Genomic DNA, 13,341 nt, shown 5'->3' on the forward strand with positions numbered 1-13,341 from the left:
TTTTATACACTTTTTTGACAAACAATGTTTAGAGAACCCACCATCCAAAAGTCACACAAATATGATGCACCATGATGACAATAATGATTGCTCTGTGTATTCACCTTCAAGCTATTCTGCCATGTAATGTGCCTCATCTTTATTTCACAAATTATTTTAAGGACTTTGACAACATTTTTTTGACAACATTTTAACATTGTCTACGTGTCATTCTGTGATTGGTCCAAAATTATTCCACAATCAATAATAATAATCATAAACACCAATATAGACCAATCACAGAATGACACGTAGACAGTGTTAAAATGTTGTCAAAAAAAATTATCCTTATTTTAAACATCTTCATAATTAAAGTAGACCTATTCCTTAACGTGGTATTGGACTCCTTTCTTATCAACAAAGAGCAAATTAAAAACAGTATTTATGGTATTAGTATTTATGGTATTACTCTGTATCCTTCCCTTGGTAGTTAATGTAGTAGATAAAATCACAAATAGTATTTCTTGATACGTAGTTTTGGTGTCACCTATCTGTTGTGTGCTGCACAAGTCTTTCATAATAGAAATTTGGTCAAATACAGTTACCAATAATAATGAATAATAAATAAATAAACAAAAACTAAATGTTCATTTTGTCAGCAATAATGAATAATAAAAAAACTGAACGTTTGCACTTTTGAAAGATTGAATCAATTAAACTCTTGTGGAATAAATATTCAGTTACTTGTGAATTTTCGGACAGTCTTATTCAATATTTGTTCAATTACTCTTTTACTAACAAATACAATATAAGTATTTGTTAGTATCGATATATAGAATAATTTTTGAATTGTTTGATAATAATATAAAGTTTAAGAAATTTTAGTTGTTCATGTTCAAATCAAACGTTTCTTTTTGCATTAAATTATTATTTTACAATAGTTAATCGGTGTTTAATTTTCACATTATGGGAATATAACAAGCTGTGGTATAAAAGAAAAAAATACATGACATGACTGATTTGGTTAACTATCATAATCCTCTCAATGGGGTTAAGTGTTGTTGAATTTAATTTCACAGTTGGTTAGGATCATGATTTGCTTCCCACATTGAGTCCATTAAAATGACCCCATACCCTTGAGCCACTTCACAACAAAACTAAACATCATTTCTTTTAGTTGTGGATAATATTCAACAACCATGCTCTGCATTTGGACTCCCGTTTAAGCTTCAGAAAATGACTCAACACTAAATTTTTCTATCATTTTTTTGTGTCATGCATCACCCTTAAGTCATAATAGCATTCTTAACCTCGAAATTATTAGCCAGTGAATAAGAACTGCATAATTTTGTAGTTAATTTCACTTTACCACCCAAAACATGGATCAATGGGTGTAATATTGTTCCTGTTTAAGCAATGATTTTGGAGTTTAAGTTTTATACATTCTGCAGTACATATTTGGAGACTAAACTTTACTGTCTATAATGATAGTATAGAGTAAAATTGTCTATAATGTGGAAATACCTGCACTCTATAAAAAGGAAAATAAAGGCTTACTTTGCTAATAAAAACCCAATCCTTGTTTATACTTTAATTAAAGGATTAAATATATTTTTAGGTACGAAACTCGTACACAAAATTCGTCTCAGTTTCAAACTTTGATACATTTTAGTTTTTAAATTTTAAAAATTAACAGATATAGTCCTTTTAATTTATATTAATTATTTTTTACATGTCAAACATGTTTTTTAGGATGATAGTTGAATTATTTACACCGTTTAATACATTCCAACTCAAAAGTTATTTTGAAACACCTCTCAATAAACCTAAAAAAATTAACATCATTAACTTAAAAAGATTATATCTATCCACTTTTAAAATTTGGAAATAGAAATGTATCAAAGTTTGATTGAAAGACAAATTCTAATTTAAGTTCAGGAAGTAAAATCATACTTAATCCATAGTTAAATAGACATAACTTTGTGCCTGCTCATGCATGGCCAAATCCACGCAAGGTAGAAACTAGGCCCTATTAGCTTGATAAAAGGCCATGAAAATAAAACGATGCAATTAAGAAGAAGAAAGACCAAGAAACTATGTTCAAGTCCAGATGTGAAATGAAATTATTCCGGCAACAGAATCAACATCAGTACTGAAATCATGTTGCTAATCAGCAATTTTATTGATTAAACAATTTCTTAAGTTTCAGAACAAAACTTACTATATAGAAAATAAAGAAATCCAGAAGGGACTTATTATATTGACAGAAAACAAAAATGAATCGAGTGACCAAAATTCTAGGCCATTAAGTTATATACTATAAACAATATGATGTCCAGAGCTTTTGGCCAGACAAACACTGAGATGAGCCATCTTGGTTATTCATCTCTCATAACTCTATTTAACGAACTGATGCACAAATGGACTGTTGGTTGTACAATTCTGTGACTCCATTTGTGATCTTCTGCCTGTTTTTCCTCCTCTTTGAGACAACTATGAACCCTTCATCACTGTTCTTTTTTTCACTAACACCTAATGTCTCTTGCTCATCACTATCACTGGATTGAGGCACTGCCTTACTCTTTTCTTCATTTCCATACGTAATGTTTATGACAGCACTGTCTTTAGCTATTTCATCATCACAATTTTCCAACTTCCCAACTTTTCCTTCACTTTCGTTAGACTCATCCACAGAGTCAATATTTTCCTTGACAGATTTCACTAAAAAACTGAGCAATATCTGCCTTGCTATCTCGGACTTCTCAGATTCAGAAATACTGTTTTTTGCGGAACTGGCCTTGATTTCAGAGAAATTTTCATCTAGCTTATGTTTTTCTGCCATGCTTACCTCAGATAAAGAGTTATGCTCATCGGAAACATTTGAATTGGAATCATTGGCTTCTATCTGAGAAGCATTTCTTGGAACAAACTCAGGCGCATGAGGATTCATAATTCTTGGAGATCCAAATCCGCTTCTTTCTCCTATAGGTGTTTGGCTTTTACTAAAACCATGTTTCATGCGGAAAGTATAGTTGGTTCTGTAATATAGAGGTGATCTAGGTCCACAAGGGACCCTAGCAACAGCAGGGGGAAACACAGGCTCCACATTCATGCCTTGACTAACATCTGTATCATACATGCTAGTGAAGGAACCTGAATTTAAATGGTGAGACATGGACAACATTCCTGGATTGAAAGGTTTGGCTGCAGCTGAAAGCTTACTACCATTTGTTTCTGTGGGTTTTTCCTGATCAGAAGAAGCAAGGGAAACCTTCTCAACTTCCAATGCAGAATTTTCTTGTTGAGGTTCGATTTCTTGAGTTTCCTCTGTTTCATCATGCTGAGAAACTGCATTAACTATGGAACTTCGGAACGTACCTTCGTTGGTTGATGTCACAGGTAGACTGCTGGATATCTCATCTTCAGCATTAATCTTGTCCATCTCAGTCTTTTCCAACAGTGGCTTTAAAACTGTACCTGGTGGAGCCAGAGCTACTTCTTTGTAAGATATAGACTTTGAAGCCAAGGAACTTAGAGATGCTGGAGATGAAATTTTTGACACAGAAGTTTTTGTTGGATAATTAACAGCATCCTCGTTCAAAGCAATGTTTCGAGCTTTTGGTTGTCTAGACGGAGATGACATGTCGGACATTGCTCTAGGAACTCCTCTTTGTGGTGGTGAAGTAATCTCATTCCTAGAACTGCTTTCCCTGTAAATGTAATTATTAGAACCATTGATGCTGAGCTTTGATAGAAGAGGCCGCTTTTTGTGGCCAAACTTGCGGTTAGTAGCATTTCCTGATCGCCCTTTTGAATTTGCTTCTTGCCAACCCTCATCGGATGAGGCCTCATAAACAACTTCACTTGTCACTGGCCTGTAACTAGTGAAATCACTATTTTCTTTTGGTATTTGAGAATCACGTGTGTCATTGGTTTCTTCTATATTCTCTTCTACCATGCTTGGAGCATCTCTTGAGTCATAAAAAACAATGCTCTCCTCAGCTACTGCATCTTCATGTTCTTGACTGTTATCACTTGTTGGGAGCAGCTGGGAAATAAAAGCGATATGTGAAATATAAAATAAGGTAAATGTTCTAAAATGTTGTCAAAAGTACTTCTAATTTGAAATTAGACTACTACAGCACTTCACCTAAAACTATAAGCTAACTCCAAAAAAATTTAATATGTTGCATGCCGTTCAAACTTGAGTTTAATAAAGGATAAAACTTCCAAAATCTTTGGAACAGAGTCTTCCCTTAAGGGCAGTACTGAATGAAAGGCACATGGTCAATGGAACTGGAACTTAAGGTATTTTTGATCAAGAGAAAAATCATAAATTACCGTAGCATATCAAGAGAAGCATTGGTTACAGGCAAGTCATCACCGGGAAATAATATTTAGTTGTAGATAAACATCAACTAGAAATTTTGTTACCCACCTTTGCACGCCTCTGTTTTCTCTGTGCATCGTTTCTTTTCGGATCAGGACTGATAAAATCCAGGAGATCTGACACGCTGCAAGAAAAGGCATAAATATATATGTATGTACCTTGAAATATAACCTGTTTAAAACACAGTAAATGGGGATACCATGTTAGTACCTAAGGTGACCTTTACTTGCAATGGATGCATCAGGCTTTGGAGTTCCATTTTTAGCTGCTTCTTGCTGCTCTATGGCTTTTGATTCAAAATACTCAAGCCAAGCCGCAGCATCCTGCATTGGGGATTTGTTTAAAGAAAATTTTTAAGATTAGCAAAAACCAATTATCAACCCCAATAATTTGTTAATCCTTAGTTCAATCCTAGATAGATACTCTTTGGCTTATACTAGTAATACCATCAGAAAAAGGAAATGACCTGTGTACGAAGGTCTTCTGATCCAAGCTTTGCTTGAAGTATCTTTAGTGTAGTTTGCTCATGTTGCACACTCAGAGAGAATGCATCCATCAATGAAAGAGCTATAGCTATGGCGTGGTAGCTAGCTGCAGTCTATAACATGAAAAATACTGTATAAAACACTTCCATCTATAGGGGAAGGGAGAAAAAAGGAGGGATGGAAAGAGAGAGAGAGAGAGAGAGAGAGAGAGACCTGTATATGATCTGCTCCTAACAATCTTTTGTTGCATTTAAGAGCTTCATGCAAGTATCTGAGTGCCACATGAACATTTCCCATGCCCTCTTCCATCATAGCCACATTTATATATGTTGCAGCTGTGTTTGGATGAGACAGCCCACATGTAAAGTGAAGAAGGAATAGAGCGCGATTAACATACCTGTGAAAAGGGACATGATTTCAGAATATCAAGCAGAAAGTCATAAACATCCAAGGAACTCAATAGAGTTTAACTTACTTCAGAGCCAGCTCAATGTGTTGCAAACGATAATAGAAAACAGAAAGATCCCCGTAGCTTTTCATAGTGTCAGGGTGGTCAAGACCAAGCTCCCTCTCATTTATATCCAAGGCCTTTTGCTGATAAATGGTGGCCTAAATAAAGAATAATAGAAGTTGATATTTTTTCCAAATCTTTTACCAATCACTACATAAAGAGTTAAAGATACTACACAGGTCCACTGCCATGCAGTACTCTCTCAAGACCCTCAGTAAAATCTGTTGATTCGTTATTATATTTAGGTTCAGAAAGTCTTAAACATGCTTTCCCCTTTTCTCTTTCTTTCATCTCTTTCCCCTATAGTAGCTCAGGACAAAAGAAACAATATTTTCTCCGACTATCTTAGCTTAAACTATGTATCAAGAAAATTTTCAGATTTCTACAATAGCTTAGGCAAAAATGAATTATTGTTACCTGGTTAAAATCTCCTGTGTGGTAGAGAACCACAGCTAGGAGACTATATGCACTAGCAGTATTTCGATGATAGGGTCCACAAACAACCATCATTTTAGCCAATGCCTGCAATATGATAGTATTGTCAATATTGTCAAAACACTGCCATATTAATAACTAGTAAACTTGAAAAGGACACATCATGCAGACACCGAAAAAAGTTATATGTACCTTTGTTCCATAATTTACAGCATCCTCAAGCTTTCCTTTATCAAGAGCAATTTTTGAAGCCTCCAGCAAATTGCGTCCATCTATTGAGGAACACCCTACATGCTGTAAAAAAATGATCTTCTGTGTAAATGGTTCAATAAATTATACATTTACACATAAAATAGATCTAGGGACTATTACATAAGCATGACCTCACCTTGCAAACAGGAACCAAGCTGATAATATCATTTTTCCCAAAGGGCTTAATAGACTCCATGTCATAATCTCTAGGGAATAATTCCAATCCAACCTGAAAACAAAAACAAGGGCAATTAATAAAAGCTTCTTGTATGACAAATAGAATAAGAAGACAAAATGCTGATACCTTGTGACATAGCCCTCTGAGAATCGACAACTTCCTCAAATGTTGAAATTCATCATTCAGTATCCACCCAAATCTTTGGGACAAAAACATTCGTAGCCACTGAATTCTGAGACTATGATCATCATTCAAACTTTGATCATTATCTTCTGTTCGACTCCCACCAAGTAAGACATTTAGTGTTGATGCAATGGCTGCAGATAGATCAGCTACATTTTCAACAGAGGCAATAACTGCTTTAAGTTGATGCTTGAAAGCTCGAGTAATCATCTCATGAATACAAAGGGATTGTATGTGAGGAAGATTCTCAGCAAGTTTAACCTGATTAACACATGAAATTAGAACCAAAAAAAGCAAACCATATTACCAAAACTACTTAAAGTAGAAAGGTATCTAGAGTACAATAGCAGCTTTCAAGCAGTAGAATAGTGGTAATATTTGAAAACTGTTCAAAAAGAGGCTCTAGAAATTGAAAGAACATTAAAACATACTACATCCAGAAAATTAATCCTCAGCTAGCCAATATTCTACAGGAAGCATAGAAATAGAGAAAAGTATTCTCACCACTTGACCCAAAGATCGCATCTTTAAGCCTCTTAAATGCATAAAGTCGGTCAGTGTTCGCCCATCCACAGGAGAAAGTTCAAGTGATCCAAAGTCCATAGCCTAAAAAATTGATTCATTATGTTCTTAATTATGTCTACAACCTCTATGTTATTCAAACGAATGTAAAGTCCTTTGAGAATTGTAATGTTACCAGCTTTGGCAAGGCAACTTCATCATAAAACTTGTGTGCCATGTTGATAAGCTCATCCACTGACTGTTGCAAGAAGAAATAAATTGAAATGATTAATACAGTTACAAGTACAAGAAAGATAATGAAAGATTCATTATCATAAACATAGCAGCATAAATAGTACCAAAAACAAACTAAATATAAACTAAGTAATAAAATTGGAAAATGACGTAGTCAGAAAAGATGTAACAAAAGTACAAGAAAATTTTCAAAAAAGAAATGTTGATCGCATTCCAGAGGTGATATTGGTATCTAACATTTAATGAACTTAATTTCTTCAAAAAATATACCATTAAATACTCTTAAAAGACCTTTACTAAGCATTCAATTTTCAACAACCATTTATCACAACAGATTATTCAAAATTCTCCCCTTAAATACGTTGTTCTTGAACTTATAAAACTTTTCTCCAGACAAAACCTTCACGAAAATATCAACAAGTTGATCATTAAAGTTGCAAATAAAAAAAGCAACAACATGAGAATACACCAAAATGAAGCATACAATCTTCAAAATACGCCACAAACCTTCGTATGAAGATCAGTTCCAGATTCTTTGAGACGCAAAAATGCTTCGTTAGAAAGTAGTTTCTCTAATTCACTAGAGTTACTAATGTCACCACTGTTCGGCTCAACTTTATCAGCATTGTCATTCACATCTCCAGGGCTAGAGTCATTTTGCTCTCGAGAATCTGTACCGTCTACATTATTTGATTTCTTCTCTCTCTTCTTCAAAAATTTAAATTGCTTTCCAAGACCTTTAACAGCTTGCTCAACGTCATTCCCATCTTCTTTGTTTTTGGAACAGTTATCAGATGAAGTTTCCTGTTTTTGCAAATGCTGCATCCAACAGGAACCAAGTTCCCACCGAATAGACCTTTTTGAAATACTTGGCTCCTCCTTTATTTTCTCTATGCCTTCTTGAATAACCTTTCGAACAAGGCTTTTAGTAGCATCTTCGTCATCCAAAATTGATTGGGATGATACATTCCCTTCTAATGAATCAGATCCAGACTTGTGAAGCAGCATCCTCAAACTGCACAGATCACAAAAATGTGTCACTTTGTCAGACATCATCATAAATTTTCTATTAAGATCAATCTCTATGGATGACAATGCTTGCATTGAAATGGATCTAATTAACCAATAGCGAAAGATAACATAAACGTTGCCTGACATAATATGCAACCTAAAAGTGCTACCATTTCCAGATCATCCATCCACAGTTAACATTTGCAGAAAAGTTTACTGTTCAAAACCTGTTGATGTTGAGAGCATTTGCCCCACCATCTAGCTGATCATCTATCTCAATGTCTCGAACTTTAGGCTTCCTCATGTTCACATTACCCACAACCTTTACTGTTGCAGTATATCCACAGTGGTGTACAACAACGACAGTCAAGGAAGAAGTATCCTGTACCCAACAAAGAGAAAAAAAATGAACAATCACAATTCATCTATACCCTTGAGGAACAGGTTATTGACTTACATGAACAACTACACTTTCATCAGCTGTCAATCCTTTGATTAAATTCTTCTGAACATCATCCTTTTGCATGATAGATTCAACTTGCATAGAATCATGCTTTTTATTTCCATCCTGGATGTCACGTTTGACTACAATGGATAAGTCTCCCACACGATCTTCATGCAGAACAGCACCTAGAGAAGAATTCAATTGACTCTTCATGTTTGAGTTGGACTCTATGACGTGCTGTATAGCCGCAACAGCCTTAAATATTGAGGTATCAACAAATTGATTATGAAGCAGAAATGCTTTTCTATCCCTGACTACTCTCTCCTCCTCAGTTTTGCAAGGAAGAGAGGCCAATATTGCAAAATCCGTTGCCCACGGTCTAAGATCGAATTCGCCATTTCTTCCTTGGCCGCCACCATTACCACCCCAGTTTTCATCCTCTGCGGGCAATGCAGGAAAGCTTGAAGGAGACTCAGCCACAGATGGAGGGACAAGCCATGTATTTGCTCGGAATCCATAGGGAAGATTTCCAAACTGAAGAAACATGCTGTTAGAGAAAGATGTTTCTAAAAGAAAGGCAAATAATGATCATTTTCATTAATTTGATGAAAGTGTACCTTATTACGTTCCAAAAAGGCTTTCATCAACGATTCATATGCCTACATTTATCAATCATTTGTAAGAATGCTAGTTAAAACATCAAACTGCCTGAAGAAAAATCAAATTCTAATATCTATTTTTCTGATATCTTCACATGAAAGATATCTAAAAGCACAAAATATGGACAATTAGATAGAGTCTGTAGCCATTTATGTATCATAGAATAAGTTAAGAACCTAAAAGCGGAAGCAAAGAAGTTGGGATTAAGAAGAAAGAGAAACATACATTAGCAAAGGCTCGGCTGAGCTGTTGGAGAAGATCAACCAAGGTGTGGCTGTGCAGAGATTGCTTCCCCACAGTGTAAAACCCTTTCTCTGAAACAACCACTTCTATTACCTTCCCATTGCATATTTTAACCTTCATTCACGCACCAACAACATTTTCTCACGTCAGATACACATAACATGCAACATGCATCAGTAACAAAGAAAAAAACCAAAACCTGAAGCTGAAAGTAATCCCCTTTGCGCCTATCATCTTCATCCTTCCCTTCACATCTCTTCAATTCTGCAAAACCCAAAAAAAGAAAACGTTTTTTATTACATTATTGTTAAGCTTGTGACTTTCCCATGAGCTTGTTCAACAGAACCATAATGAAAGTGAGGAGGAAGAGGTACCCACGTAAAATGGGGGGAGAGAGGTGAGACAACGAGAAGAACTCGTAGAAGTCTGAGAGCTTCGGCGTCGGGTGAATGGCCTTCATTCCCACATTGTCGGAGATCGCCGACGGTGGCGCCTCCGACGACGGTGACCCGACCCTGGATTCCCCATTCGGTGTCTCGGGTGGGCTCAAACTCGTCTTGTTCTGATGTTGGGCCTTCCCGTTTTTCTTGGGTCTCGATTCTGGGCTTGGTAAACTCCGTTTGGGCCTACCGAACCTTGTTGTGCAGGCCACAATGTCCAAGACCCTCCGCACGTGCGCAACTGCTTGGGCCTCCTCTGTGTAATCCTCTAATGGCACAAACAAAAAAATATATAAATAATAAATAAGTTTAAATAATCATTTTACAGTGATTCTAGTATTTTATTAAAAACTGACTACAAAGACTAAGACATTATTATTTAAATATGAAAATGGAAACAAAAAGTTATCTCTTTAAATGATTAATTAAATAAATAAATAAATCTCATTTTCTAAGAATAAAAATTATTAAAACAAATAGTCTAAATAATTATTTAACTTTTATATTTACGCAAAAGAGAAATCGTTTAAGCTTTTATATTTAAAAATTCCATGCTATAACGCGAAAAATCACACCCGTGAGTCCGTGACACTGATATTTTGAGAGAAAATAAAATAAACAGTCGGCAAAATACATGATTATTTTTAATTAGTGTATAATCATTTTAAATCATAATTAATTAAAGGTAATTCTAATGAACTTAGATTTTTAAAATATAGAAAAAGGGGCGTACAGAAAACGTTAGTTTTAAAAATTGAATTTCTCTTTTTTATTTTCTCTTATATTTATAAAAAGAAAAAATAGTATGATTTTGGTATATATTAAATTCCAACACGAAGCTATTATGAGATGGCGATGGCGAAGGAAAAGTGGGGTTTGGTTTTCCACCGAAATGCAACTTGAATAAATGACAACAACAATAACCATTAACGTGTATCACACAAAAATAGATTTTCACTCTTATGAAAATGACAACAAAATACTTTTCAAATACTAATAAGAGTATATATTTTTTAAAAATATTTCAAAATAAAATTGGAAACTTTTTCACTTCCTCCTGCATGATTTATTAATTTTCCAATAAAGGGCACATTTAAAAAATAGTAAAATTGAGCATTAAAAACCACTATTTCTTTTTTGAAATAGATGGAGCCCACAAGAAATGATTCCATTATTTGTCGTAAACTACAATGTTTTAAGAAATATTAATAGATGTTGTATTCTAAGGAGCAATGTCTCCTCTAATATGTTATCTCCACACGTACACGTATCTTGGCCAAATAGGAGATGCAAAAAACTAAGTATCTAAAGGAAAATAAAACAATTTTTCATTATAGAACCCTATATATATGAAATAATAAAAAAAAAAGAAGTTAATGTCATGAGATTTATGGAGCTAAAAATCTTTATAAACACCATTGTAATAAGCTATTCAAACAATGACTTTTGACATTAGTGTACATTCAAACGTTGAACAAAGACTTTAACATTAAAATACAAGAAGTTTAATGTAACAAGAGTATGGTCTTATTTACCATTTAAAATATCTCACCAAACTATTTGAAAAAGACAAAAAAAAAAAAAAACTTGAACACGAATTTATGTTTTCTACTTTTTGGGTATTGTGTTTTTCAAAAATAATGAAGGACGCCTATTTTTTAATGTTTTAAAATATATTAAAAACTTTTTTATTATCTTAATATTAATATATTTTAGATATTTTGGAGACTCAATAATAAAAAATATTATAAAAAAAATAATATTTTAACACACATAAATTTTTATATTCATTTGACATTATTTTTGTTTATATTTTAAAAAAATAATACAAAAGTTTACTTTTTTTTATAATATTCTATTTTAATATCATATGTCAAATAAATATAAATGTGCTTTACCCTATCATTACTATTAAAGAAAAACCAATAAACTCATTGAACCTTTGCATGTAACTCCATTGGTAGAAAAATGGGCAAAGTTAAAAGAAAAAAACAAAAGTTTAGAAGCATTGATTAAAACATAAATGGTAAAAGCAGTTCACTGCTCCCTACTACTGAAGACTACCTTGGAAATTTGCATTTACCCTTTCAGCCATTCGATGAGCCTTAATTAAAAACAAAATTAAATTCCAGTACACAGCAATCTGTGATTAAACTGATTGATTACCCTCTTCACTAACAAACAACAAAGTACATTAAAGTGATAATGAGATATAGATAGCCAGAAATGGTAGAAAGAACTAAATGCACAAGCACATGAGACACGATGAGACACAAATTGTAGTTGATAATGAATGGGAAGCATGTTGTTGAGTACACCTACCTTCAACCATTCTCAGAACACATGGCTTTAGGCTCACAATTTCCACTCTGTCATTCAATTTATGACCTTTACCCTATGGAAGAAACACCATTCAAAAAACAACTTAGTATAAAAAACACCATTCAATATAAAACATCAACTCAATAAATAAACAACATGAAAAAATGCTAAATGCCAACCTCATGAGATAAAGAATAGTTTGTGAAATGGCATGTCTCCACCTTCACAGCCAATAGTTTCCTCACATCAAGAATCTTATCAGTAGAGATACCCTTTGCAAAATTTTCATCACACCATCAGTTCAACCCTCAAATGACACAACACTAAAGACAATTCTGCAGAATGTGAAATAATATATATACATATATATAGATAGATATATAGATATACCTTCAAAAGAATCTCTGCATCATATGGAGTCACCACAGTTATGTCAACAAGAGAAGGTGATGCTGCTGCAAATGAAAACACACAACAAATACAACAAACAGACATTGCAGAAAAGCATATCAGTTGAATTCTCTGCAGCAATATCTATATACATATCAATATATATACATACATATATACATCAATATATGATATATACTAGTGTGGTGATGTTAACAAAATAACACCTTTTTCTTCTTTTTTCTTCTTATCTGCCTTTGCTTTATTGGATTTCCCTTTTCCTGATCTTGGGGGCATTTTTTTGTTTCCTTGAACACTGGCAGACACAAAAAAGGTAACTTTTTTTTGTATATAGAAAGTTAAGAGCACAAGTTAGGAAAACTGAGAAGCAATTGAAAAAGGGTGATAGAAAAAGAAGAAGAAAAGGAGAATGGAGAGTGAGGAGAAAGAGTTTATATGAGTGAGAGAGAAGAAAGAAAGATAAGTTTTTTAGGAGAAGTGAATGATATTTTGTAAATTGAATTGAAGAGGATAGGATAAGGGTGATGGAATTTTAACCTTTTGAGGATTTGAGAGCAATTTCAGCCTCTCCTTGTTGCTAATAACTTGATAGCTTTTATTTCTCTTTCTCTCTCTGTTTGTGTTTGTGGAACCATGTGAT

General features: G+C 33.9%; 1 protein-coding gene across 2 annotated transcripts; it reads right to left on the bottom strand.

The window, feature by feature from the left end:
• Nucleotides 1–2,129: 2,129 nt before the first annotated feature.
• LOC108320602 (protein REDUCED CHLOROPLAST COVERAGE 3) lies at nt 2,130–13,341 on the bottom strand. Of its 2 annotated transcripts, XM_017552064.2 has the most exons (24): nt 13,239–13,341; nt 12,908–12,996; nt 12,681–12,745; nt 12,470–12,562; nt 12,291–12,363; nt 9,907–10,236; nt 9,728–9,792; nt 9,511–9,642; nt 9,243–9,284; nt 8,638–9,159; nt 8,408–8,562; nt 7,677–8,184; nt 7,111–7,173; nt 6,918–7,019; nt 6,357–6,674; nt 6,189–6,281; nt 5,993–6,094; nt 5,783–5,887; nt 5,330–5,463; nt 5,068–5,251; nt 4,836–4,967; nt 4,580–4,692; nt 4,418–4,493; nt 2,130–4,027 (listed from the first exon to the last, which is right to left on the bottom strand). In XM_017552064.2, exons 2-24 carry the CDS (start codon nt 12,975–12,977, stop codon nt 2,381–2,383), a joined length of 5,124 nt encoding a protein of 1,707 aa, XP_017407553.1. In that variant the 5' UTR covers nt 12,978–12,996; nt 13,239–13,341; the 3' UTR covers nt 2,130–2,380. The 2 variants fall into 2 exon arrangements, with proteins under 2 accessions (XP_017407553.1, XP_017407554.1); XM_017552065.2 differs by lacking the exon at nt 13,239–13,341 and having other exon boundaries at nt 12,681–12,742; nt 12,908–13,167.

This window comes from Vigna angularis, chromosome 9 (assembly GCF_016808095.1).
Source record: "Vigna angularis cultivar LongXiaoDou No.4 chromosome 9, ASM1680809v1, whole genome shotgun sequence".
In the NCBI taxonomy this organism is placed as follows: Eukaryota; Viridiplantae; Streptophyta; class Magnoliopsida; order Fabales; family Fabaceae; genus Vigna; species Vigna angularis.